The following is a 26,271-nucleotide window of genomic DNA, read 5'->3' on the forward strand; positions in this document are numbered from 1 at the left end:
ATGGAAGAGTTTCCAGTGCATAACAAGTTGGGAGGTAGAATTTTGCTTGATGGCCACAAAGTTAAAAAACATTCATTATATCTGAATACCTGGATTTTTATGAATGCAGCGATTGTCTCTGACAATGATGCCTGCAGAAGTTGGAGTGGGTGAGTGAAATTAAGTAACGAATGTTTTGTTAATGTGGCTGTTTCTGAATGTATTATTTCAGTTTCTCAAGTTGTGGCATATCTAGGCTTTTCTCTCTGTTAGTGCAGAAAGTATTTCAGGCATGGAGGGTTGTAGACCCTTGGTGTTACTGTTCAGTTCCGCATAGGTTTAGAATTTTCTCTCTCAGATTGTTTATTTTCTCTTTTTATTTACATTGGATGATTAAGTGTATTGAGTTAGATAATTAAAAAGGTAGGGGTAATCCTCATTATATAACTTTGTGTGCAAGAATTGCCACTAACAAATAACCTTTCTGTGTTAGCTTCTAGCTTTTATTATGGTCATTGTGAGAATGCTTTACTGATGCTAACGTCACCATAATATGGTTCTTACCTGGATGGCAAGACAAACTGTTTTACACACCAATGCATATGAAGGCATGAAGAACAGCAACCAGGCAAAAATTTGTCCTTAGCCATCCTTTATAAATGCTTTCTTCTAGAAGAGAGAAAGCTTTTCAGCTCTGACCTAAAAATTTAACTTCTGGGGAAAGTGACTAGTAGCTAAAATTGGTCTTGTCTTGCTTTAAAAAAACAAACAAACAAACAAAAAGAATCAAAAGAAAGGGAAAAAATGTACACTGTGCTGGCATAATACCCCATAATGAAAGACCCTCCAGCACCTAAGTTTCAATTTGTAAATCTGTTAAAGTCCTCAGAGGTAGGTTATTCTAAGATAGGATTTACAGGAAGTGGTATTTGGCAAATGCTACCACTCTTCAGATTACCTTATCTCTTCTATTACGTTGCCTTTGGAAAAACAAATGGAGCCTGAACCAAGAATGTTCAAAAAACTGTTTTTAAAACCATGGAGAATATTTATTTGATGTTCTTTCAGTGCTCTTGGAAGTCAGACCTGTGTGTGAGGGACCTCAAGCCAAGTCAGTAGAAATCTTTCCACCAGTAATGGAGGTTTGGACTTAGGTTTTAGTCAAAGTTCCCTAACCAGAACCCAAATCTGACTCCTGGTTCTTGTAGCTTCTTGCAACGTTAAGATGAGGTCTTCCAATTACAGGTGGATGGAATTGACCTCAGAGATGCCAGCCATGAACAAGCTGTGGAAGCCATACGGAAGGCAGGCAATCCTGTAGTCTTTATGGTACAGAGCATTATAAGCAGACCAAAGGTAAGCATAAAGAATATGAAAAGAGATGTAATGCGTAGTAATAGATGAAACAAATATTCAAGGTGGTGGTGTTTGGGAATGGGATATTTAATCCTGAAAGTTCCGTCTCAGCTATTTTAGGAACAAAGATTTGATTTAAGTATTATTTCCATTTAGAATGAAATCGATTTGGATTTGGAATTACCCTCCAGCACGCCGTCCTCAAACTATTTTGAAAAGCCTCAAGAAAGATAATTTGTTGGGGGGCAGAGTAGGAATCTAACTAAAACCAGCTCTTAGAGATTGACAGCATGTCTGAGGAGCGCATGCAGAAATACAGCACCTGTTAAAAATTCATTGGACATTAATGAAAGGACCTAGAAGTACATGGAGGTTTTCCGTCACTAAGCTGCATGGACATTGCAGATAAAAGCTACTGAGCTTTAATATAAGTTGCTTGCATCACTAGAAACTAAACTTCCTCATTGTAGAGTCTGTGTAAGCTGCACGTTTATTTACTAGTTGTCTCATAACTCTTGTTCCCCAGCCAGAGTCTCTTTATAACCCCTCTTCAGCTTCTGCTCCCTGTGGGCAGAAAACTACTAACCCATTTTATCGTCAGTCATCTAAGGTAAAGTTGCATGAAAAAGCTCTATTGAATGTTGGTTATTGATGCTCAAGCTACTAAAGTAAGGCTTTTGCATTTGCTGTGATGTGAACAAGATTGCCGCTGCTGAATGTTTAGGACAGTTTGGGATGGGAATGCCATTACTTTATCACAACTTAATTTTCTTTAGAGAATGCTCCTTTGCTATTTTTAAGTGTAGTTCTTTGTTCTCTTTATTTTCCAATTATTAAGCTTTTTGGTTATTTCTTGACTGTTTATTAACAAACCCTTGTTTCTCTGTAAGCAGAAACACTGCAAATGCTCTTACTGTACACGTTGTGTTGTGATCTTTGTAAATGGCATTATATTTATTGTTTTCATCTTTTGAAACTTGCATCTGTACTTTATAATAAGATCTTATAAGGGAATTTCCTGCCTTCATTCATGTGCAGTCACCCAGATAGCTAGCTCTGCCTGCACACAGTAGCTATATTTAATATGGTACTGCTGTGTATTTAGCAAGGCAGTCAGTTTCAAGTGACATGTTACTAATGAGTAGGTTTCTTCCCCTTTGTTTTTTTCATTCAGGCTATTCTAGTAGTTAAAGAGATCCTAAGTGTACTCCAGAATAACTCAAATAATGCAAATAGGCTGTGAAAAGCCGGTTGATAGTTTTGCTAGCAAGCAGTTATCCATCCAATCCGTGTTTTCATACTACTATTGCTTTGGGTATTTCTGAGTAACAATTAGTCTATCACCATGGTTATCATCCCAGATAATTTGTAGGGTTAAAGCATTGTGCTAAAAGAAATAATAGCTAGTTTCTGATACCTTAGCACCCTGGACCACAAGATACCTTAGCAAATGCTGACTACAAGTTAGTTGAAAAAATAAAAAATAAAAAAAGAGGGTAAAACAAATGCTGTTATTTTAGAACTAGTTTTGGAAAAAAAAACAACAGTAAAAGGAAAAATACCTGTTATTTTAACACTTGCTTTTCTTGTCCTAGACTGTGCATGCTAAACCCAACTGTTTAAGCAAACTCAAATGATCCATATTTTATCACGCACGGTAGTCAGTCCATATTAATACAATGCTGTTGCATGAATTAGAATTTGAGCTAGCATTAGTATTTTAGGTGCTGTGCCTAAAATACAAAAGGCAAGATTTTGAATTATTGTGGCTGATCTTTTGTTTTCTCTTTTACTAGGATTTCACTGTTTATATGCAAAATGTTTGTGATGAATATTTTAGTTGCTTAAAATTTTATCAAGATACAATTCAAAATTTTATGCTGATGACAAATGTAATGGTTAAAGTGTAATAGGATCATTACACTGGCAAATTACTTTTCCCAAACTTTTCTTTATAAAAGACAAAATCAAATGTGAATCGCATGTGTAAACAGAAGATCTTCTTTTACTGTAGGGAAACTGCCTGTTGACTTTCAGTGACTCACCAGTGGAGAAATCTTGTTCATGCACAGCACTGCTTTCTCATTGCTGAAGATACTGTAGAACCAAGACATACGTTGTCTTACCAAATTACTTCACTTTTGTTTTGCAAAAGAATATTTGAAAATAAATGTTTAGGGATGCATTTTTTATTTTCAGAAGCATTTAAAAAACAAAAAATGCTTTAAGAAAATTTTAAACAGCAACAGGTATCTCTATTAAATTGCCGTGATATAAATGTATCAGTTGATGCTGCGAGCTTTTCACATTCCTTTCCAGTTACTATGCTGCTTATTTTCCGGCACTGTTAAACTCACAGCTCTAAGACATTTAGGCAATTGCCAGATGGATGCCCCTAGTACAGAAATTACTTTTCTATATATTGAACAGTATTTCCAACATACTGTGCAAAATCAGAGCTGTTCCCTCTTTATTAAAAAGGTTCTGATCTCAAAATAGATTACAATACAAAAACTGCATAAGGAATATAAATGATCAAAATACATCCTTTAATTTTGTCTAAGTATGAAAACTCTTTTTGTGTTAAATAATAATAAGGAAGTACCTTGTGTTGTTTAAGGAGGAGACCAGAGAATTCAGTTTCATTAAACTATAAATTCAGAAAATTATAGATGTATGCACACACAAAGTGATCTGTAAAATTTATTCTTAGATATGAATTCTGCTTAGAGATGCCTAATGTTACTAAACCTTCTCTTTTGCGAATGCAGTGAGTGTGTTACCACAAGAGGTGAATCAAATTATGAGAATTAATCTGTGGTTTTCAAAATAAAACTAACGCTGTTACATTATTACAAAGAATTGTGTTTATTCTAATCCAGAAATCCACAATTTTATAACTAACTAATGTGTAAGAGTATCCATATGCTGAGATGCTTGAACAAAATCATACAAATATCACAGCAAGTAAATTTTCTATTGTTCATGCTGCTGAGTTCTGCACTTTCATGCACTTTGTGGGCTAGAACAGGTATGAGGATCGGTGCTTTTCCTCTATGCTCTGCTAAATATAGCCGATACAAACACAGGGCAAATACACTTTTGCTTACCTTCACATGTCTGTAGCAAAGTGCGGGAAGTGGACCTTGTTTGATGAGCACAGGCTGCTAATAAGTAATTTTGTTTCATGAGTCACAGAGGGTTAATTTAAAAACGTTTTTCCTTAGTTTCTATTATGTTTTCCTTTTAGAACCCTTCCCTGCCTTTCTCGCAGAACAGTCTTTTCTGTAGGCCAGCTGTCTTCAGCAGCACTAACCCATTTGCTGATTCTTCTCAGTTCAACACTAACAAGGTTGGATGATAACACACTGTCTGCTTTTGACTCACCGAACATTATATGTGTGCTTCTTTGCCATTAGTGTCTTTCTTCACTTAAGTTCTTTTATAACATTTTGGGTAAAATATTGTGCTGATGAGAGTGGAAATTGTGTGTGGTGAATTAAAAAGACACAGACACGCACACACGTAGAAGAGTTTGGAAGAAGTTAAAAAATGCCAGCGCCATTAATTGTAACCACTAAATCTAATCTAATCAGAGCTGCCAGAGGAGTAGGTTCTCAATTACAAAATCAGTTCCTGTGGTATATGTTAAAATACTAACCTGAGTGTAACTCTCTCATCAGTATGAGGTGTTTTGCTGCTATGCACTTCATTTTCTTTTTATGTGGTAAGGACTTTCCAGCTTTGATATCTCCTCTTTCTTTTTGCATGAAAAAACCCCACGTTAGCAGCTTTCATTTTATGGTGCTGAGAATATTTTCCCTTTGCTTCATGAAAATTCTTTTAATGCACAATGAACAGGATGCTGACATCTTTGGAAATATGAAAACAGATTTATTTTTTTTTTGTGGTTAGTGGTTACTGGATGTTATTCAGATTGGGAACAGAGTTAACTTCTAACACAACAATAAATAAAGGTTTAGTTCTTAGATGCATGCATTTATGATTTCATAAAATCATTTCTAGGTGGTTATACATCTTGGGAGTGATTGTGCCCTTTGTCTATTTTCCCATGTTGTCAAATATATTGAATGTACAGCAAACATTTATGATATGATATGTGGTGTGTAATTGTATGCATGCTTTTGAAATCTGTGTTTGTTTCTGAGGAAAGGTAGTAGAAGTGTAACACAAACAATGGCTTGTATTTTCTATATTTTCAAAAGTATTTCTGAAAAAAATGCACAAGAGTTTTAGAGAAAACTTAATGTTTTTGCAGTTTCTGCATAATTCCTTTTTTAGCATTGAGATAAGAATGGCCTTTTGTCATCTCTGTCACTTCTGCTGAACTAAGGTTCACGTACAGCAAGGAACTTTGCTGAATCAGGGTCCTTAATAACCCCTTAAATATTTTTGTCCCTTTATAAATGGAATTAATAAAGTTGCTGCAGTTAGCAAAATGAATTTGTAATTGAAAATGAGTAATTCATTAATAATGCTGTGTATTGCCAAAAGTGCTGTAACATGTGGATTGCTGTTTTCTGTTACTGTAGGAGGTATCGAATCCAATTAGGGTTACCTTCCGTTGTTCCCCAACTAACCCTTTTGCTCCCACACCATTCAAGGTTTGTCTTGATTCCAGTGAGTGGGTCCTACCATGTGTGTGCTGTACGTTTGTTTGTACATGGCCTGTGATACCTTCTGGAATACTGCTTCTTCCTCCACGTGTGCCTCCTGTGTTGACAGTGATACTGCTCCAAACTTGCTGCCATTTTTTATATTTGCTAGTCTGATCAGAGTGACCCTGGTAGCCAAATGGGTTCATGCACTGCCTGATGCTTTGCATTTTAAATGAAATACTGTGTTGTGGCACACTAGAAGTATTTCATGAGTTAAAGCATTTTAGGTTTTTTGTGTGTGGCCCGATTCAGGGAGCAAAAGTCTTATGTGTGTGTAAACTGTGGGGGACAGCTTCTACTGCTGGCAGCGCATGCTTGGCAGGCTGAGTTCTGGAGGCAGGATGTGGTCCCCTCTGCCCAGACGGCATTGTAACACCCTTTTTACCCTTCTTACAAAGGCGCCTTGCTTTTACTTTTGTTTCAGCATTTCCTTAAACATCAGACTTGTTCAGTTTTATGCATGCATGCACAGAAGTACAGAAAGAAGCATTTTTTTGTCAACCAAATTATTGTGGCTGCAGTTTGTACTAATCTCTCAGGATGTAGCCATACATCCACACTTTATAGCTCTTCCAGAGGTCCTTGACAGCAATTTTTTGTTCTTTTTTTTTTTGGTCATGTTTTCTTTAATTTTGCAAAGTTCTTGGTCACTGTCACTCACCAAGAGTACCATTGAAGTGATATGTTCATTTTGTTTTTAAAACACAGAGACTACTGTAAGGTCTGGTGATCTGGTCTGCTTCACACTGTATTTCCTCATTTTTCAGTATGTTATGTAGCTTTCTAGTTAAAACTCTAGGAAGCACTCTGAAAAATCAGTGTTTCTAGAACTACTCTTCTCTTCACCCCTTCTTGAGGTAGAGGTCTGTCACCAAATTTTCTCTATGGCGGATACATGAATTTTTGATTATGAAAAATCACTTCGAAAGTTATGAAGTAGTGTTTCCATCCTACTCTTGTTCTGATGGGTAATGATGTCTTTGCTAGAATTTTGCTGCGTCAGTTGAAGTTTATGTCTGCCCTGTAACTAGTAACATGTTTTGGAGTACAATTTGCATAAACTATAAATAATTCCTACATAAATTTAGTGTGCAAGATATCATCTCAGCAGGATGGCACTGTCTTAGTTTTGAAGCACAGATCAATGTGACTGATAAAATTATACAAAAAATTATGTAGCAATTATATGTGTGTTTTATGAAAATGATTGGCTTGGGTGCCATATTAAAACTTCCCACACTTCTAACATTTAATGACTTCTTAGTTAAGCTCCTAGAACAAGTTCCTGAATGAAAGGAAGGTCTCTTTTCAAGCAGAGGCAGAATAAAGAAACTGAAACAGGGCATTTGCATTTTCTTTAAATCTTTGGAGTATAGAGAGAATGAAGGTAACTCATTTTCCCTGAGAGATGGGACCGTCCTTAAATCTCGGTATGACTAAATTGGTAACTTTGTAGTTTTTTCAACACCTTAGATTTAAAGCGCATTGAAGTCTTCCAAGGTGTGTGTTGTTATTCGTTTCACTGTTACCCCTGATGAAGAAATTGTTTCAAGTGTATTTGGCACCCAGAGACACCATCTGAGTTATTGTGTTCAAACTTTTTCTAATGAAGGCAATGAAAGCTGAAATTATGAGAACAGGGCTGTGAAGCTACGGTGACACCTGAAAATACTAATATTGGAAAAATACTTGGTTTTCATCTATTTTTTTTTTGTTTTTTACTTCAGCAGCTGATCTGCCAAGTATCAAAGTCTGTTGGGCATGCATAAGCTTCAGAATGATGATATTCGGACATGAGTTTCTTGCCGGTGTGTTTGCTCTGAGCAATCAAAAATGATATAAATTACAAACACTTAGCCAAATCCCTGATCAGAGTCCATATTCCTCAGGGAAACTGACTTGAATGGAGGCTTGCCATGTTGTGGATTTGGGTATTTAACCAGTATATTGCAGTAGTCGTGTGTTTATACTTTTAACGTTTTGTGAATATGAGTAGACCACATACATCAAGACCAAAAGTATTTTTCTCCTTTGTGATTTAATCTGTATCCTCCTGTATCTCCCCTGTGCAGCTTGTAGGGAACCAGTAAATAAGACTGAAAAAGTCTAGTTACTGTGGATTTCTTCACTTATCATCGGTTTCATTTTGTTTTTAAATTGTCCTTTCAGTTAATATGCCAGTTATTTTCTTTTTTCTGGAGGCATTTTTGAAAGCACCAAGTTCTTTGTTTCCTTGTCCTTTCCTCCTATTTGGTGTCCAAAGCATATGATAGGAAGAAATTATATGCCATAGCTTTTAAAAATAAAATTAAGTAGAAGTCTTTTACAAATATGGCATTAAAAAAAAAAATCACTTCAATCTTTGTAAGAGACTTTTTCTGAAATGTGAAGTGGCACATAAAACTTTACTGAATTGGGCTTTTATTGTGAGTTCTGTTTGCTTCCGAATACATTTTGGAGTGATGTTACCTTGCCTGGTGTTTGTTTCTATCTTGGATCTCTTGCAGCCTTTCTGTGTCGTGTTATTAATTTAGAACTCCATCTGCTTGGTATTTAAACTTCAAAGCTGTAGTCATTGCCATTTGACATTTTTGTATACTAATTTCCCTACAGAGACTCTGTGTCTGCTTAGCCACTGTATTTTTCTTATTCTCCACAGGCATTTGGTCAATCCGATTTAGAGCCAGAAAAGACTTCGCTTTGTAACTTGCCTCTGCCCCCTCCTTCAGCATTTTCAGGAATGAGCTGTGAAGTTGCACAGTCATCTTCTAGCAGAGTCCCAGAGGATGTGGAGAAGGAGGATGAGTTCGGTTATAGCTGGAGTAAGTTTATTCTTTGTGATAATGTTTGAAATAGTGTTGAAATAGCACTCTAGCAGAAAATATGAGGGGCCCAATTTGAACTACTTCATCGTCATGTGCTTAGTGGTTTGAGTGTTAAGTGTTGCTGCCAGCTTTCAGTTGTGCTTGGTCAGATCCACATGGTGAAATATAAAACTAATTTGTTCTTCTTCATCTCTCTTTTTCTCTGTGGTCCAAATTCACTGTTTCACATGTAGGACTACTTGAAGACTTTCAGTGTACTCTAGGCAACTGATGACACTGATTGCTGTGATAGCTTCTGTTACCTGAAGGTGTTACCAGAGGGAAGATAAATGCTTTTATGTGTGAAAAGTCTCTTATTTTTTAAAAGAAGTTTTAATGTTTTCTGAAGTTAGAAGGAAAACATGGAACTAGAAATACTGTTATAAATCACCTGAGGCTTAGCTTAAAAGAAAGTTTGATATACAGTTAAAATTTTCTCATCCAGTTTGGGATTGTTCTGTCAGATACTGCCCACTGGACACTGATCTTGACTGTCTAGGTGACTTGTAAAACTTTCTAATGTAAATCCCTCCTCTGCTGCCCAAAATTTTACATTTAGAAAAGATCGTGCAGCGCTATGGAAATCTACCGGGAGAGCTACACATGATTGAGCTGGAAAAAGGAAGGACAGGTCTGGGACTTAGTCTTGCTGGTAACAAAGACCGATCCAGAATGAGTGTCTTTATAGTGGGAATTGATCCAAATGGAGCAGCTGGCAAAGATGGCAGGTTACAGATTGCAGATGAGTTACTCGAGGTGAGTTTTTGCAATTTATACTGAAACCTAAACATAGTGACTCAAAATGCAGTAACATATTAGATTCTTGCTGCAATATAGGTGTTCTTCAGTAGAATTTGAAATCCCCAAGTTATCCCAGTTGACATCACTATATTACCAGATTTTAATTCTGGTGTATGCCAAATAGCTGGGAGATTTTTCCTGGTTATAATAGTACTAAGTAAAGACGTGTGTGTATTAAAAATGGATAAAAATGGGGGATGACAGGAGTTTCTGGGTTATGAAGATGTATGGAAGGACAATGCATTGCAGACCATGGAAAATATTGAAGTCCTTTAGTCCATCCATCTGTGGAGTGCTCCAGACTTTCTAATTGCTTCTCTGTCTACTGGAAGTGTGATAATATCAGAATATTTTTATGTTGTGTAACATATAAAATGGAAATTAAATTGGGGAAACAGAAACAGATCCATCTGTATTACGAACCTTTATGTCATGACACATTCGGGCAGTTTTCTAGTGATTTTGGTGGAGGGACCCAACCACTGAATGTGCAGCTAACATTCCCAATATGTATATGAGCATAAGATATATTTTTATATTACCACAGTTCAGTTGATGATACTTGCAGACGTATTCTGTGCTATAGGTTTTCCCATTCTTCCTGATAGCAGAGATGCTTTGTGTAACTTCAAAACTGTATGTGGAGGTGTTTGAGGATGCAACTGGGGAGATGGTACAGGGAAGGAGTGGTGAGACTGAACAAAGCTTGAGGGAGACACTGAGAGAGTAAACAATGTAGGCTGGCAGTTGCAGACTAGGAGAGAAACTAAGGGATTTGTGGCACTGTGGACCTAGTCTCGGGGGGGGACCTGTTAGTTCCAGAGTCTGTTGTTACGTGCTAGACTGTTTTCTTGAATCATTTAAAACGTCTGTTTTTAAAACCTTGATGTTGCAGATGCTGAGTATCCTCAGAACACATCGCAACACATCTGTCTGAGTCTGCTCTCATGTAGTTTCTTGCTTACTGTGCACGCTGTAAACCTGCAAACTGATGCTAAGAGATTGTCTCACCTCTTCTGAGAGGAGACATCTGAGCTTGTTCCCTACATTCCCAAGTAGCTGTCCATCAGCTGTGGTGGGCCATGCCCCATCTCCAGCTGATAACCTGACTGTTTTTTCACAAGCCGATCGCAAACTCTGGAAGCAGTGCTGCATCTGGATTGTCACCTCCAGTGTAAATGATAGGGCTCAGTATCCCTGTGACCATGCCTGGTGGTCACTGCCTGCATGGGAGCTGAGGGGTTGCTGTTATGCTGAACCCTCATTTCTATGTTTTGCATCTGTTGCTCACTGTTGCTGCGTCTCTGCTTAGCTTCTGTGTTTATATTGGTACTACTTCAGTGTGTGTTGCATTGTTTTCCCTTTGTGTTTTCCAGTCATTTCCCCTTTCTTAGCGTGAACTTCTGCACTGTAGTTTTTCATTTCCAAGAACAAATGCAATTAATAAAGTGTGACCAAAATTATTTTGCACTTTCACACTGATACCTCCATCATATCTGAATCATAGGAACTTCAAGGGGATCCAGTGAGTTTGCTCTGCCAAATGAGCACAATGATTGTCCGGTCAAATCTTCAGATTGTAAATGCGCCAGTGTTCACACTCCTGTGTATAAAGTGCCTGTCTCAGAGCTGAGGTTCGATAAATAATAGTAATCTCGCGTCTGGATGTAAGCGATTCATTTATTTGTTATGGTTAGAATTTCCCATGGCCCTGCTTTATCACCACATCAGTCATGAGGTGATCGATGGCAAGTGGAAATAGATGATGTGCCAAGTCAACGCAGTATAACTCGGAGAATGACATTTGTAGCACTGTGACAGTGTTAGTCTGAAATCAAACTATAAGGAACTTCTTACTGGAAGAAGGGAATAAAAGCAGGAAACAACATACTCTGTTATTTTAATACAACTTCTGCTTTAGCCAGTGAGGTGGGATAATGGTTTTTTTAAGGCTTAAAAATTACTTTAAGTATAAGGGAATTAAAATATTTTGAGAAATAATTGCGACCTTCCTTTATATAGATAAATGGGCAAATACTCTATGGAAGGACTCATCAGAATGCTTCCTCAATAATCAAATGTGCACCATCTAAAGTAAAAATAATCTTTATCAGGTAAGTTCTGGTTACAGGTTTCTTTAAAAAAGTTTATTTTTAATATGCTCACGTTTTGCAGAGTGTTTCTGTTTTAATTTTGGTAAGGTAGATGTGCTTTTGAACCCAGTTCTTAGTAGTTGTTAAATATGTCTTGAGTTTTCTGGTTTGGTATTTGCATTGTGAGTGCCAAAAATGAAGTAAAAGAAAGCATTAGACTTAAACTTGTTCTAAGAAATATGGTGCTGTATTACTACGCGATTACTACGTTCTTTAACTGAATCTATTGTAGAAGTAAAGATGCAGTAAATCAGATGGCTGTTTGCCCTGCAAAGTCAGTAGAGGGTTCACATTGTACTTCAGGGACACTTCAACATCAAGAGGTAAAGTAATTTCTTGTTTTTCTCATTTCACTGAGATACTAACATTGTTCTGGATAGATGAGTGCCCTCCCTGCATAGCAATTACTACAAAAGAAAAAGTTATCCAAGGGAAAAACAAATGAGATGTTAGTAAAGCTGCTAAACTTAATACATCTGTGCTCAATTCTGGTTTATTTTATGTTCATCTAAACTATGAAGTAAATCTAACATTCTTGTGAATAGGTTATAGCAGTTTAAAGGAATCCAGAAAATGATCATACCCACTTTAAAGGCTTGTGCACCACTTTATTTTGATGCAAAATGTTGAATATAGTTGCTGATGGTTATGTTTTCATTTTCTATTAGATTGATATCAGTGGTGCAAACTCCAGTCCTCTTTCTGACTTCAGTTCATGTAAAAACATTCAGTATGTGGAACTCCCTAAGGTATGTGCTGAAAATTAAATTTACATCAGCCATATTTGTATTTGCTAGCTTGCATTTTTGTAATGGAGTCCCTCTTACAGCAAACAAACTGTCTCTTACTGTAAGTCAGGATAGAGATTTCTAGAGGTCTTCTCTTCCTATTTGTGAGTGGACCACAGAGTTTTCTTGACGTAATGACTGCCTTTGGCAACCTCACGACTCTGTTTAACTTCATATAAATTTGCCTGTGTCTCTAAAAGAAGCGACCTCTTGTCCTATTTGCAAAACTTTTGGTAACCAGCTACCCATGGTGCCTCAGGTAAAATCATTGCCTTAGTTGTTCAGAGTAAATGAACTAGCACATTATCAGTGCCAAATCCCCCTGAACAACATAGATATTCAGTGGAAATTGTGCAGCTGGGAGAAAATGACCACATGTTCTGTAACTTTGAAGCTGCCAAATGAGGGTGGAAAAATTGCTGCTTCTACTTGTTGACCTGGAGAAGCCAATTGCATTCAGTGGACAATAAGGATAGAGACTTGCGGACTGTTTCTAAGTTTTCTCCTTGGAAGGCATCTCGCCCCCCCTTATTAACCAAGAGACCTTGTTAACCTTATTAACAGGTTATGGTATCCGGATGATTTAATTCTAGGTGAAAGCAGTAGGAAATTTCACTCTACCACAAACATTTACTAATTTCATGGGAAGAGCATACATTTTTCCATTTTCTGTATTTTCCCCTCCTGCATGTATTTTTTCTGTGGTTTCAAATAATGAATTTAAGCTATATCATGAAGTTTTATTTACCTGAGTTAGTAGTTTCCAAACATTTTGTGTTTCTTACTCTTATTTATGAATTTACCAACTGAATCACAATTGACCTTGTAAGTTTCAAAGGAGTGGATTTGAATTCAGAAGTATTTAAGATTTATCCTGGTAACTAATATACTGATTGTAAGTTGGCAACGACTATTTCAGAAATAGATTAATTAAAAACATTGATACATTTGGAAAACACAAACTTTTGTTCTAGCAGGCTTTGCTAGTCTTTAATGAATGTATTCTAACATTTTGATAAACACAGTACCTAAGTATTTGCATTTCTCTGTTTGCCCAGGATCAAGGAGGCTTTGGAATTGCCATTAGTGAAGAAGACACAGTTAATGGAGTAGTTATTAAAAGCTTAACAGATCATGGTGCAGCAGCAAAGGTGTGAGAACATTTAAAATCCAAATAGGGAATGCAAAATGAAAAATGAGCAACCAGAGCTCATATTTTTATTCTGTGTTGTTTCCAGGATGGACGAATCAAAGTTGGAGATCAGATCCTGGCAGTGGATGATGAAATTGTTGTGGGATATCCAGTAGAAAAGGTGCTTCTGAAGTGTCAGGAATGTTGTAGAAATCACACCACTTAATGTAGGAGGTGATTGTGTCTTAAACAAACCAGTGAGGTTTTCAGGACTATACTTGTGACTGCATTTTGAAAGCTGGCTGAAGAACCAAAGATCTGCAGGCATTGTTTGGATAAGGAAACTACTGCAGAATAAGCTAAATCCTGAATTTAAAACTCAGCTGCTGTTTTACATTAATGCACTAATGAATCATCTCTCTCTGTGCTCCAAATGTGATTATTTTTCCCCCCCCTGTGGTTCAGATCTGATGACTGAGAGGCACTTAGTTGTGGGATAAAAGCCATGAACTATTGCTTAATAATGACTCTTCATAGCTACTCCACTTTAAAAGTATTAGAACCAATAAAATTAATACATGTAAGTTCACACGGGTGAGTTGCGTCAGTGGTAAATCTGATTGTGAACTGAGCTGATACATGGGGAGTGTCTGTAATAATGGCGTCATTCTATTCCAAGCCTGGTATTTCAGCCCTTTGGAGAAAACTATCTCCATTCCTAAGTAACAGGATTTATTCCTAACTTCTAGCTCTGCAAACTCAATTTTGGTTCTGTAATGAATCAAGGAGGGCTTTTTTCTAACACCTGCCTTGCTACCAAGAAAAGTGATTCTTTAGGCATGAGAAGATTACTTTTTGTTTGTTAAAGGGCAATTAGGAGAGCATCCATCTTACTCTGAAACGCTGCTACCTCTGAAGCAGTAAATGAGTAAGAGATAGCGAAGTTGTCTGCAGGGAAGTAGGTATGCATTGGAAGACGAGACAGAGATTAAGTAATTTCTGAAAATACTTCTTATTCTACTGAGATGTAAAGTCTCAGGAGGATTTGGTGTCTTTTCTGTGAGGTGGCAAATTAATTTTGAAGGTTTTCAGTATCTCTTTAAACTAGATTTTGTGTTACACACTAGTGTCCTCTCCCCCACATTGTTCAGATAATATTTTCAGATTTTCCTTCCAGCTGTGCATCTGATTAAGGAGCTAAGATGGCAGTAGCACATTTATTTAAATCAGTAGATGTTTTGTCATTGACTTCTGTGGGATCAGAATTGGGCTCCACCCAAGCATTAAAAGACAGTACTAGTTTTCTGATTTTTCTGATAATTGCTATAAACATAGTATTTTGTCCATCAAAACACTCCCAAATTCTCATCAGGTACGGTTTGGCAGAGTTTCATGGAAGCTACTTGATTAACATCAGCCAGGACTAGCCCACAGTTAACTCTATTGCTGTTTCTTATAAAAAATATCAATATTTGTCTTTGTTCATTACCAAGAAAACCTGCAGGATTGTGACTAGTAGCTCCAGTCTGCAGAAGGGTTCTTCTGCTTTATTTTTGTGTTACAACTGAACAGTCCAATTACACACTTCACCAGCTTTTCTCTTTGTCATTTAGTTTATTAGTCTGCTGAAGACATCCAAAACTATGGTGAAGCTTACAATCAACTCAGCAGAGACAGACAGCCTGACTGCACCACCTGTCCCTTCTGGCACTGCGCCAGCAGAGAGGAGGAATATGCAGCCACCAGCAACCATCCCCTCTTCCAGCTCACCAGAACCAGAAGCAGTCAAAAGTAAGGTTCTCCTTGTGTGTCTGTCTTCACTGGGGTTGTGACATAAAAATGAAGACCCAGCTTGTAAACAAGTTTTCTCTTTTTGTATGCACTTAGCTATCTTCTGAGTTGCGTTTTCTAGTATTTTTGGATTACAGATCCATCTAAATAAAGCAGTGAGGCTCCATACCGAAGACCTACCTCTTGCCTTCCCACTGTCCTGTTGTAGAAGCGGGAGGATGGAGGGATTTCCTCCTCCCTCCCAAAGACTGTGCAGCAGGTGCCTCTGTCATGGTTTTCTAGAACTGAGTGGGAGGCATAAATGAGGGAGAAAAGTCATATTATCTTTCCTGGAACAGGGGAATGGTTGAGACTGTCTTGCCATTTATGACTAGCCATGTTTGACTCTCCCACTTTAGAGTGTGGAGTTGAGATGTGACTGATTGGTGATGGTTATTGGTTTGGCAACACACTACTAAGAAGCTAATAATAACTTAATTGAGTAACATGCACATCACAGTTAATTTATATGTACATCACTGCAAGTATTACTGAGTCACGTTTCTATTCCTTATTGCTAATACTAGTATTGATACGCGATTCTATACTATATACTATAGTATATTACTCTAAAGAAATCTTAAGAAACACATGGGAGAGCTACTAGGTAATAATTCTATTGTCTTCCCTTCTGCATTTAGTTTTAGGGTAAAATCTATTGCTTTGTCCAAGTCTATCCCTTCCATCTCCACCCTGCCACAGCAAGTCTTTGGGATAAAGACCTGAGGAGATTTCAGCAGTGCTCCCGCCAGCATTCTGGGGATTTGTGATTGCAGCTTAGCTTCACTACAATTTACAGGCACCCACAACCAAACCGTTGGAAGATCTCCCTCCTCTTGGTTCTCCACCTGATTTTATAATTTATTCCCCCACTTCCTTTTACCAAGACCACCTGTTTGCTGCCACTGCACCTTGTTTTCTCTGCACAGACTCCTTCCAGATAAGCAACCCATCCCTAACTACATTTTCTCTATTGGTCTGCTTTCTACTACATCTCTACCCAACTTCAGTGTTTCCAGCAGTGCTGCGTAGGCCAGTTTTTGCCCAATACCAATGCAGCTAACTAGATGAGGTCAGCCTTGCATACCAAGACTCCCTTCCAGTTCTTTAGTTCATGTATTTCGTGTACATTTTATACCTTCTGTACAGAATTATACTTAAGCCTTGACTCTCCTTCTGTCCTGGTTTGAGGTAAAACAGAACCGATTTCCTTTGCAGTAATTTTACTTTTCAGTTAAGTCTCTTCTATCTAACTGCGCTTTCTGAAATTAATAGCATATATTTCAGAGTGTCTGCGTCTAGCAGATAAAGTCTGATGTTAATACTAAGGGGTGGTATGCAGAGAGGCTCCTGTTTATGCTTATTGCTATAACAGCTAAGGTCAGCTAACCTAGTTATATACCAAATTGGAGGGTCAGAAATGGAAGAGCATAACGGGGTCACACCTATGGGGAGGAGCAGACAGGACAGTGCCCTTCTAAAGTGCCTCAAAAAGATTTTGATGCCTGCTTTTACAGTTTGGAAAAAGTGTCATTTTGTTTTTTCTTTAAAGCACTGATGTTAAAGAACATTGGTGGTAAAGATGATCAGAACATCCCAGATGTTTTGGTTGCTGATGCTTTCCATTAGTTGCTACACAATATCCCCTCTTAGTATTTTTAGTTTTTTTTTTTTTTTCTGTGAAGCATACAGAACTGACTAAAATACTGAAGCAAAGATCCATTTGTGACATACCAAAGATACTGAATTTACAAATGAAGTGCTATGGAAGGACACTATGTATATTTGTACTATAAGAATAGATGTTTACACCACGAAACTTACCGCTTCCAAAAGCTATGTCAGTGTCCAGTTAAAAGTTCTGGTGTAAAAAGTTCTTTTTGAGGGCCAGGAAGTATAATGATGTGTATAAAACCCTTGACTTGAGCATTAATTGCTGGACTTGTGAAATACCGCTCCATTTGGTTCATAGTTAACATTCTTTTTTATGGTACAGATCTGAGTCTGAGATGGAATATTTGGTTAGGTGGATCTTGACTTGACCCTTTGCAAAAATGCAGGGATGACATCCTTGAATCCATGTGTATAGTACATACTATGTACTTCATTTATCTCTGATCTACATTGCATAGTTGCTGGTATAGCTGTTTAAATTAAATTCTATCCTAAGTACAATCTGTTGTGTGCAATAGCTTCTTTGGCTATGTAGACTGTGATCCAAGGTATTTGATGGTATGAAAACAGGATAACTGCAATTAAAACTACAGGATAGTACTTGTCTGAGGGGAAGGGAGAATTTGCAGCATCGTTCTGTGTACGTCAGCTGTTCAGCTGTTGCTGTAGAGCTGTCAATGGAATCTCAAAATGCTGTTTTAAAGTCACTTTTCTAATATTGAGCCCTCTTACTGTAACCAGGATGTTAAATTGTTGTTTTAGACACAAGCAGATCTTCAACCCCAGCCACGTTAGCCTCTGACCCAGCTACTTGTCCCATCATTCCTGGATGCGAAACAACGATTGATATCTCCAAAGGGCGGACTGGTCTTGGTCTGAGCATTGTTGGAGGAGCAGACACTTTGCTGGTTGGTTGGAAAAATAAGTGTGTCAAGTGAAATAACAATAGTGAAATTAAAATGTCTGATAGAAGAGAAATTCTTTTCTTCATTTGTTTCTGTAGCATTTATAGAAAGATACCAAAGATACCAGTTCAGAAAAAAATAAAAAGGAAAAAAGAAAGGAAAAAGTTACTTTTAAAACGAAAAGTATAAATGAATTTCTTAAATATTGTGGTAATATGTTCATATATCTGACATTTGTTTATCACTGGCGAATTATAGTAGGAATTTTCAGTTGCTCTTGGTTCAAAGTAGGGGCGTATTGTTTCGATATGCAGTTTATTTTTGTTTTATTTCTCTGCAGGGAGCAATCATTATCCATGAAGTATATGAAGAAGGAGCAGCATCTAAAGATGGGAGACTGTGGGCTGGGGACCAGATATTGGAGGTGTGGTGGGTTTTTTGGTCATTTTTATTGTCATTTGCTATCGAGGCATCTTCTATTTGGCTGCTGGAAGGTCCTGCATATTTTATCATTCTGTGCTTTCATTGCAGGTGAATGGGATTGACCTCAGGAATGCCACACATGATGAAGCGATAAATGTCCTCCGACAGACTCCTCAAAAAGTTCGTCTGACTGTGTACAGAGATGAGGCCCAGTACAAGGAGGAAGACATGTATGATGTACTCAGTATAGAACTGCAAAAGAAGCCTGGCAAAGGCCTTGGGCTGAGTATTGTTGGGAAAAGGTATGAATGTACCTGGAGAGTCAATGGCTGGAACTTGCTTGGCATGTTTGTGTTTCTGTTGGGGTCTGGTGCTCAGGTCTTGTGGGCTTGAAGGCTGTACATGTCATTCTTGTGCCTAATCTAATTAGCCATTCCTAGAGGACCTACCCCAACGTTACTCAGGAAAAAAAATGAGACAATATTTATTATGTTCCCAAAGCAAGACATAAAAATGGCCCTCAGACAATACTGTAATGCAAAATCCCTGTGTGTATTTGCAGAAATGATACGGGGGTGTTTGTGTCAGACATCGTGAAAGGAGGAATAGCAGATACAGATGGGAGATTGATGCAAGGAGACCAGATATTGACAGTGAATGGAGAAGATGTTCGAAATGCTAACCAGGAGGCTGTTGCAGCTTTGCTAAAGGTATTGGGAAAAGAGAAGGTGGATAACAGTGAAGAATTGCGATCCAGACTTTTTGAAAGCTTTAGTTTTATTCAGGCTGAGTTCAGACTGTTATTGAGATGTCAGTGAGAATGAGCTGTGGATCCAAATTTAAGCTTCCTGAAGTCTAGAGCATTCAGATTTGGACACTTTGCCTGATGAAAATGGGAGTAGTGATCATGAAGAGTTCCATATATTTATAGGGCAATAGAATACCATTAGCTAGAACAACCTAAAACTTAACACTGTATTTTCTCCAGCAAACTGATAACTGGATAACTATCTCACATTTTTAGACAGGTACTCAAAACTGGCTTTAAATGGTGGAGGATTCATCAGAGTAGTTGTGCCAAAAAAGTGATTACTTTCATAATTGGTAATGTTCATCTTTTTTTTTTTATTGTGTGTGTTTAGTGTCACCTTACATGCATTAAATGCTATAATGCATTTCCCAATTACTGAGGCATCTAGTATAAAAAATTGCTGTTTCAGAGAGATAACTGAAGTAGACTCCTATCTGCAGCTCTTGGAACCAGAATTTCTGTTCTCAACATATTTTGTGCTTCTGATGTCCTCCCCCTGTTTCCAAATCAGAATGAAGTCAGATATACAACATTTCCTGTGGTCTGGCAGGAAGTCCAGCTGGTCAGCCAGCTTGTCTGTTTTCCATCCAAGGTTTTGAGACATTCCTGCTGCATGGTAAGAATTCTGTCAAGTCAGCATTTTCCAATGGAAAACGCTTCCACTGGAAAAAAATTAACAGCCACTACTTATAGCTGATGCTTGGATACATAGACACACAATCATGCTTATTTGCACTCACATTCGAAGGTATATTTTTCCATTTCTTGAACATTTCCTCGAGTTGTGTTTTGTTTTGTTGTGGGTTTTTTTTTGGGGGGGGGGAGCGGTGAGGGGAAGGTTAGAAAGAGGAAGTAGGAGAATTTTTTCAGTATTTTCAGCACATGTGTAGATGAGAATGCCAGAACTGGCATCTGTGTTCTGACAGTGAACTCAACACACTCTTGGGTAATAGTACTTTTCCATTCTTACGTCATACTTTATCTAAGGACAGTGCATTTCTTCTTCATATGCTGTACTTTTACAGCTCCTCCATATTAAAATGCCGTTTTATGTGTAAAGTTTCTTTCATTTTCACAAGCATTTTGGAGTATCTAATTGAAGATTCTTGTTTCCCATTTATCATTTGTATATTCATGTTTTAAATACTTCATATCACTCAGTAGTACTTGTAATTAGTTGTCCTAGCCCTCAGAAATGAGGCTTTTAAAATACCTCAAATATATTATTGTTAACAACTCTGTTTTGTTCACACAGTATAAATGGAGTAAAGCACAATCACTCACATGTAGGCAGTCACCATTTTTGTTTTGTTCTGTTTTGGTTCACGAGGGTAAGATCTAGGAGCAAATTTTCTTGGAGTGCCTGAAGTGTATTTTCCTAGAAAATTATTTATAATCTTTGGAAAATCCCAATATAAGTAGCATGAGACCACTAAAATGTGTTGTCAGTCTGAGAATTCCACCTGTTCTTGCAGTGTTTCTTTGTAAGTATCCCTAAACCATATGAAAAGCTGGTAATTTTTTTGCCTCATTTGACTTACAGATTTATCAAATGCGAAGAGAGAGAAAGCTGTAATAAAACTAAATGTGAATTGATGTTTCACATGTTCAGTTGGAAAGTATTACCTCCCACTTTCATACATAATTTTTAAAGCTCATTTGTGGGTTTGCATTTTATGTGAGGCTGTGGTAATTTTAGGTACATAGGTACTTCCTCAATTTTCCATTTTGGACAAGAGTTGTCCATGTGATTTAATATGAGTCAATTCATACAAGCAGGAAAGAATGGGTTTGCTCGAGCTTTGATCAAGTCTTTCCCAGGACATAGAGAAGTCAACATTATTTTTTTTAAAAAAAAGCAATTTATTAAGAAATCTCTTCTCGTGTCATCCCTGAGAGAATAGCAACAGGATATGAGGTATGGAAACCTTATTTGAATGGATATGTCCTGTTGTTGGTTTTGATATATTGGTCTATTTCTTACTGTGAATTTTCTGACAAATACATGAACCTCTCTTAGGGTAGTACAGCTAAAGCATGATAAATAAAGGCAAACCTATGTAATATTAAGTTATTTGGATGCAGAAGCTCGTACTAATAACTTCCCAGTGGTAGAAAGAAGGAAAAGCAAAAAAGCAACAAACCCGTGAAATTTCTGTATTTGAATACATTGCAGATAGGTGGTTCTCTTTTGACAGTACTTGTAGTGTTTCAGAAGTCCAGTTTTCTAAATCTTGTTTGTGATAATAACTTATCTGTATGTTTCCAAAACCAGCCTAATGTCTTGGTTTCTAAATATTTGATTGCAGGGCGAATTTTCTTCTGAGACTTGCATTTAATGTATATTTCATGTATATAACAGTATAATTAAAAGCTTAAAGAGTAGTGAAAGGATTTTCCAATATGCAGACAGTCTGTATCACCCAGCTTCCTGTGGAGAGTCAGATGCAGAAATGTCACTTAAACTACGGATAGGTGTTTGGAAAACCTCCTGCCCAAATTTCTTTAGTTATGGATCCAGAGTAACAGATAATTTCAAGAACCAGAGAGATATGACTAGCTACCAGCTTAAATAACATGTTCTCAGTCATATCAACAGAAATAATGATTAATACTTCTAGGTGTTGTACTATTTTTAGTGCTTGTTGTGAAAGTGGTCAATTTCACTGCTCCTGGAAAAATGCCATTTGAAAATATATGTTGACATTACAATTGAGAAGCCAGAACTACTTCCTGTTAAGTGAAAGGTGACAGAATTAGTCTTCCTATGCAATTTTCTTATCTGTATTCTAGTAGTGGTTAATCCAAAAAGTACTCTGCTCGGTATCATGGTGTACTTAGTTTGTGTGGCTCTGATCCTGCCGTGAGCTCTGTCTGCTTGATGCTCATTGCAGGGTTGCTAGCCCATTCTTTTCCCGTCTGTCCACGTTTTTTTCTTCTTTGACCATCTTAAATATTGTCATAGGCTTCAATGTTGTAAACAGAAAAGATGTGTTATAAGTGACTGGTTCTTTAGTGTTCATTAGGTACAGTAAGACTAGAGGTCGGAAGAATAAAAGCTGGTCCATTCCACTCCGAGAGGAGAACATCCCAGAGCAGCCAGGTGTGTAACTGTAAAACTACGTAGTTTGGAAGAAATAATGGTTAAGTATTTGGTTAAATGGTTAAATGGATGACAGTGATTTTCCACATACCTGATCCAAGATGAAGAAAAGTAGTTTCTATGTACTTTGCAGCTTTTCAGTAACCGTTTTATATGTTCACTTTAGCATATTGTACCTGTTAAAAACATGATGGAGCCAAAAATGTATTCCAGAAATGGCTTCGCTGTGTTGCCAAGTCTGTTTTTTTATGGCTTCAGCCTGGGGAGCAGAGAGCGCTCTGATTCTCATTGATACCAGGAGAAGTTGGAGTGGACTTTAAATCTCTTTGTTACTTTAGGAGTGCTTGGCATGCAGTGGAGTATTGTTTCAGTAAACTTAGTGAATTTCTCCACTCCTTGTGTATTCTTACCGTAGTCTTGGTCATCAGAAGCAGGAAACCTGCACCCTTTCCATCAGGCTTCTCTCAAGTTTATTTTATTGTTGGTCTAATGGTAGAGTGTTACAAACTAACATCAGTTTGTATGCAGGAATGCATCCTTCATGTGGTAGCAGCATATATTGTGATTCTCTCCAGCTACATCTCTGAGAGCTTACTAGTTATCTCTGAACTTTCTCTGGTTATAAACTGAGTATGCAGATCATCAAGTAATGCAGATAAATAGTTTTAAGAAAAATCCTAATTAAACAGTGTAAAGTGATTAGGTTAAAACTGGGTATGACTGAAATGTTAGGCTCTCTTCAAAACGGGTAATGCCAAACAAGATGAAAACATGCAGGCTCTGCGTGGTCTTAATCTAAGTTGTTAAGTAAGAAGAAACTCACAATGTTGAATGTTTTTGAAGAGTCTTTAACAGTCAGCAAACTAGTCTCTCTAGAAACCATGTTGTTCCTTTATACTGCTCTGCAGGTATAGTGAAAATATTTCTGGAAATTGTGCAGGTGAAGCTGAGTGGAGAGCCTAATCTTTGTTTCAGTTGATGCAGTGGGTGAATATGAATGTATACATGAGGATGTATAAAGATCTTTCTTTTGTATTCTGTTCCTACCTTGATAATGATGGCTAATTTTTGCACCAGAACATCTCTATGAATTGATAAAAGGTGCAAATAAAAGGGCACAGTCTGGCCCTCGGAAGCAGAGCTTGAAAGCATTGCATGGGGTGGTAGGCGTGCAGCCTCTGCTGATCCTATGATTTTTCAAACAAGGAGCCCTCTAGAGTGACCAAGAAATACATGGAGTTTCACTGTGTCAGCTTTAAGTAGGCACAGAAAAAGTAAAATACAGCAAAATCCACTGAATACAGTGGGTTACAGTCTTACTTTTATCAACTGGGTGTCTGAAGCTGATCTCTAATCCTGGTCTAACACTGTATTTAGGTCAGCGAAGGAAGTGGCAGTCTGTCTTCATTCAGTGTCCCGGTTTCTGGGTCCAGTGCTCCTGAGGTCTTTGAAAGTGGTCTAAAGAAGAATACCAGTAAGGTTTCTTTGGTGCTGTCAGTATTTTATACGTGTGAACTTGTAGCTAAGATCTTTCATTTTCTCTAAAATGTTGTCATCATGTACTGTAAGTGTAAAAGTGATTCCTTAGTCATTAAAATGCTGCAGGGTGGTTATTGTACAGTACATCATATATATCTTTGAATAGCTTTTTATAGAAGAAGCTAGCAGCTTATTATACGAGCAGTTTAGAATATGAGTTGAGCCATAATTTTCTGTTTAATCTAAATATGTCTTCAGTCAAGCTGTCTATTCATAGAAATCCAGATACTCTGTAGTTAAATTAGAATGGATGTGGAACAGCTGTCTCATGCTTAAATGTAGAACAAAGTTACTTCTGACCAAAGTATTGCTAGCAAATAATAGGGGTTTTTTTCTGTTCCATTTGACCACGCTTAGCAGCCTTATTCCAAAAGTTATTTAAATGGAGACAATGAATAACTTTTTCACCTATTCTAGAAGTACTTAAATCATATTAATTTAATGACAGCCACTTTCAAAAGCTATTTAAAGCGTATGTCTATAATAAACCAGCAGAAAGTTAGAATCATCATAGTGGTTTGGAGAACTTTAATGGAAAAGTTTCCTAAAAATTCTAGTTTAACTTTTCTTTTTTAACGTTCATTTGACAGCAACTTCTGAAATACAGGGCCTAAGAACAGTTGAAATAAAGAAGGTAAGTTACAGCATGAAGTGATATATATAAGGAACAGGTTTTGTAGATGTTGTCAATAGGTGCATTTATGGAAAGGAAGAAATCTGGCCCTGCTAATCATTTTGAGAGAGGAATTGCTCTGGCAATAGCTAATTAATTTGCCTGTTTTTTCAGGTAAAGCCTGTGTGATCTCTACTGCCTATATTTTTATGTAAAATCAGTGTGATTTATGCTGTCACATTTTGTGACCTGTTTTGAAAGCAAAAGGAGGAAGGATTAGTAAGAGATAATGGGACCTAGTTTTACTGTTATTAAACTGAGTTAAAACCAGATTCCACTTATTGAGGTCAGGTGAACTGCACCAAAGTTGCAAGCCCATTATTTGGTATTTCATATTTTTCTCCACACATATTTTTAGTGGGTAGACTCTTACATGACAGCTGCCAGGTTTTCAACTGTGAAATTCAGTTGACTTCTTACTTAGAGGAGCATGAGATCCGAGTCTCAGACGGCTTCTGATTGTCCAAAATACTTATACTCATTTGACTTTGCCTGGCATCTAGTTCACTTGATTACATGGATTGTATTTAGCTATTCTTTGTTTACAGTAGAATCTGCAAATACCAGTTTATGATAGCAGTTTTCGCAGTTAGGTAGTAGGTTGTTGTATGGTAGTGAACAGCTAGTTTTGTTCTTCAGCAATAGGACACTAGGGGGAGCATAAAGATTAATTCTAGTCTTCGTGAGGTTCATAATAGGAGATTGATACAGACAATATTAAGGACAAGCAATCCCATCTGTCCAGTTTTCCTTTCCCAAATTTCTATGCTGACATTAAGGGTCTGATGCTGAATTCTGTATGTATTTTGTTTGGTTAAGATAAAGCATCCAACTAAGCAAACTGTCACCTACCACTGATAGGAAGAAACATATATTGTTGCTCTCTGTGCATTCTCTAAATGATGCAAAATGTATTAGCTTAAAAAATGTTTTGAGAAATAGGAGTTGTGATATTCCTGAGCTAGGGGCTTTAGTAATTTTTTGAGATAAGGCTACAGTTCTCTGCATGTATTTTTCTTTCCAGAAAAATATAATATTTTTTCATTACAATAACAGGGCCCCGCAGATTCACTAGGGGTGAGCATTGCTGGAGGTGTAGGAAGTCCTCTTGGAGATGTTCCTATATTTATTGCCATGATGCATCCGAATGGAGTTGCAGCTCAGACTCAGAAACTCAGAGTAAGTTAATTGTTAAGAAAGTTGTAAAGATTGCATGAGTAATGCACAGTAATTATTCTAGGCAGGCAATAAATCAGCAGTTTAATGATACAGTCATAAGTGCTTCTGTCTGTGACAAGAATTTTTGCTGTTTGGATTGATGAAACAGTAACTCAGATTTGTAGCATGGTAAAAGGTAATTGCTGAAAGATACTAACTTTGGGAAGAAAGTCCTCTTGGATTATAGAGGTAGTCATCTTGTGAAAGTTAAAAGTAGAGAGAATGGTTCAGGATGATGGATTCTGTAAATGAGGTCCACTGATGAGCATGGTGGTCATTCCTGCAACTGTAGGTATCCAGTCTGGTTTATCTCTCATGTTTTCTATTTTTATCTGCCTTGGGA

At 37.3% G+C, this 26,271-nt stretch overlaps 1 protein-coding gene across 14 annotated transcripts in view; it reads left to right on the plus strand.

The window, feature by feature from the left end:
* MPDZ (multiple PDZ domain crumbs cell polarity complex component) overlaps nucleotides 1–26,271 on the plus strand; it is a 98,669-nt gene that overhangs the window by 67,184 nt on the left and 5,214 nt on the right. For 8 of the 14 annotated variants that reach the window (XM_054185575.1, XM_054185574.1, XM_054185577.1 and 5 more), the window contains 17 exons: nucleotides 1,225–1,335; nucleotides 8,674–8,836; nucleotides 9,438–9,634; nucleotides 11,702–11,793; nucleotides 12,065–12,155; nucleotides 12,501–12,581; nucleotides 13,679–13,771; nucleotides 13,859–13,933; nucleotides 15,366–15,543; nucleotides 18,019–18,164; nucleotides 18,502–18,585; nucleotides 18,693–18,886; nucleotides 19,147–19,294; nucleotides 22,412–22,498; nucleotides 23,876–23,972; nucleotides 24,628–24,671; nucleotides 25,767–25,889. In XM_054185575.1, coding sequence (XP_054041550.1) covers nucleotides 1,225–1,335; nucleotides 8,674–8,836; nucleotides 9,438–9,634; nucleotides 11,702–11,793; nucleotides 12,065–12,155; nucleotides 12,501–12,581; nucleotides 13,679–13,771; nucleotides 13,859–13,933; nucleotides 15,366–15,543; nucleotides 18,019–18,164; nucleotides 18,502–18,585; nucleotides 18,693–18,886; nucleotides 19,147–19,294; nucleotides 22,412–22,498; nucleotides 23,876–23,972; nucleotides 24,628–24,671; nucleotides 25,767–25,889 — 2,004 coding nt within the window. Of the gene's footprint in view, nucleotides 1–1,224; nucleotides 1,336–4,585; nucleotides 4,688–8,673; nucleotides 8,837–9,437; nucleotides 9,635–11,701; nucleotides 11,794–12,064; nucleotides 12,156–12,500; nucleotides 12,582–13,678; nucleotides 13,772–13,858; nucleotides 13,934–15,365; nucleotides 15,544–18,018; nucleotides 18,165–18,501; nucleotides 18,586–18,692; nucleotides 18,887–19,146; nucleotides 19,295–22,411; nucleotides 22,499–23,875; nucleotides 23,973–24,627; nucleotides 24,672–25,766; nucleotides 25,890–26,271 lie in introns of all 14 variants that reach the window. The other 6 variants (XM_054185581.1, XM_054185583.1, XM_054185582.1 and 3 more) reach the window with 4 other exon arrangements.

Source organism: Rissa tridactyla, chromosome Z, assembly GCF_028500815.1.
Source record: "Rissa tridactyla isolate bRisTri1 chromosome Z, bRisTri1.patW.cur.20221130, whole genome shotgun sequence".
Classification (NCBI taxonomy): Eukaryota; Metazoa; Chordata; class Aves; order Charadriiformes; family Laridae; genus Rissa; species Rissa tridactyla.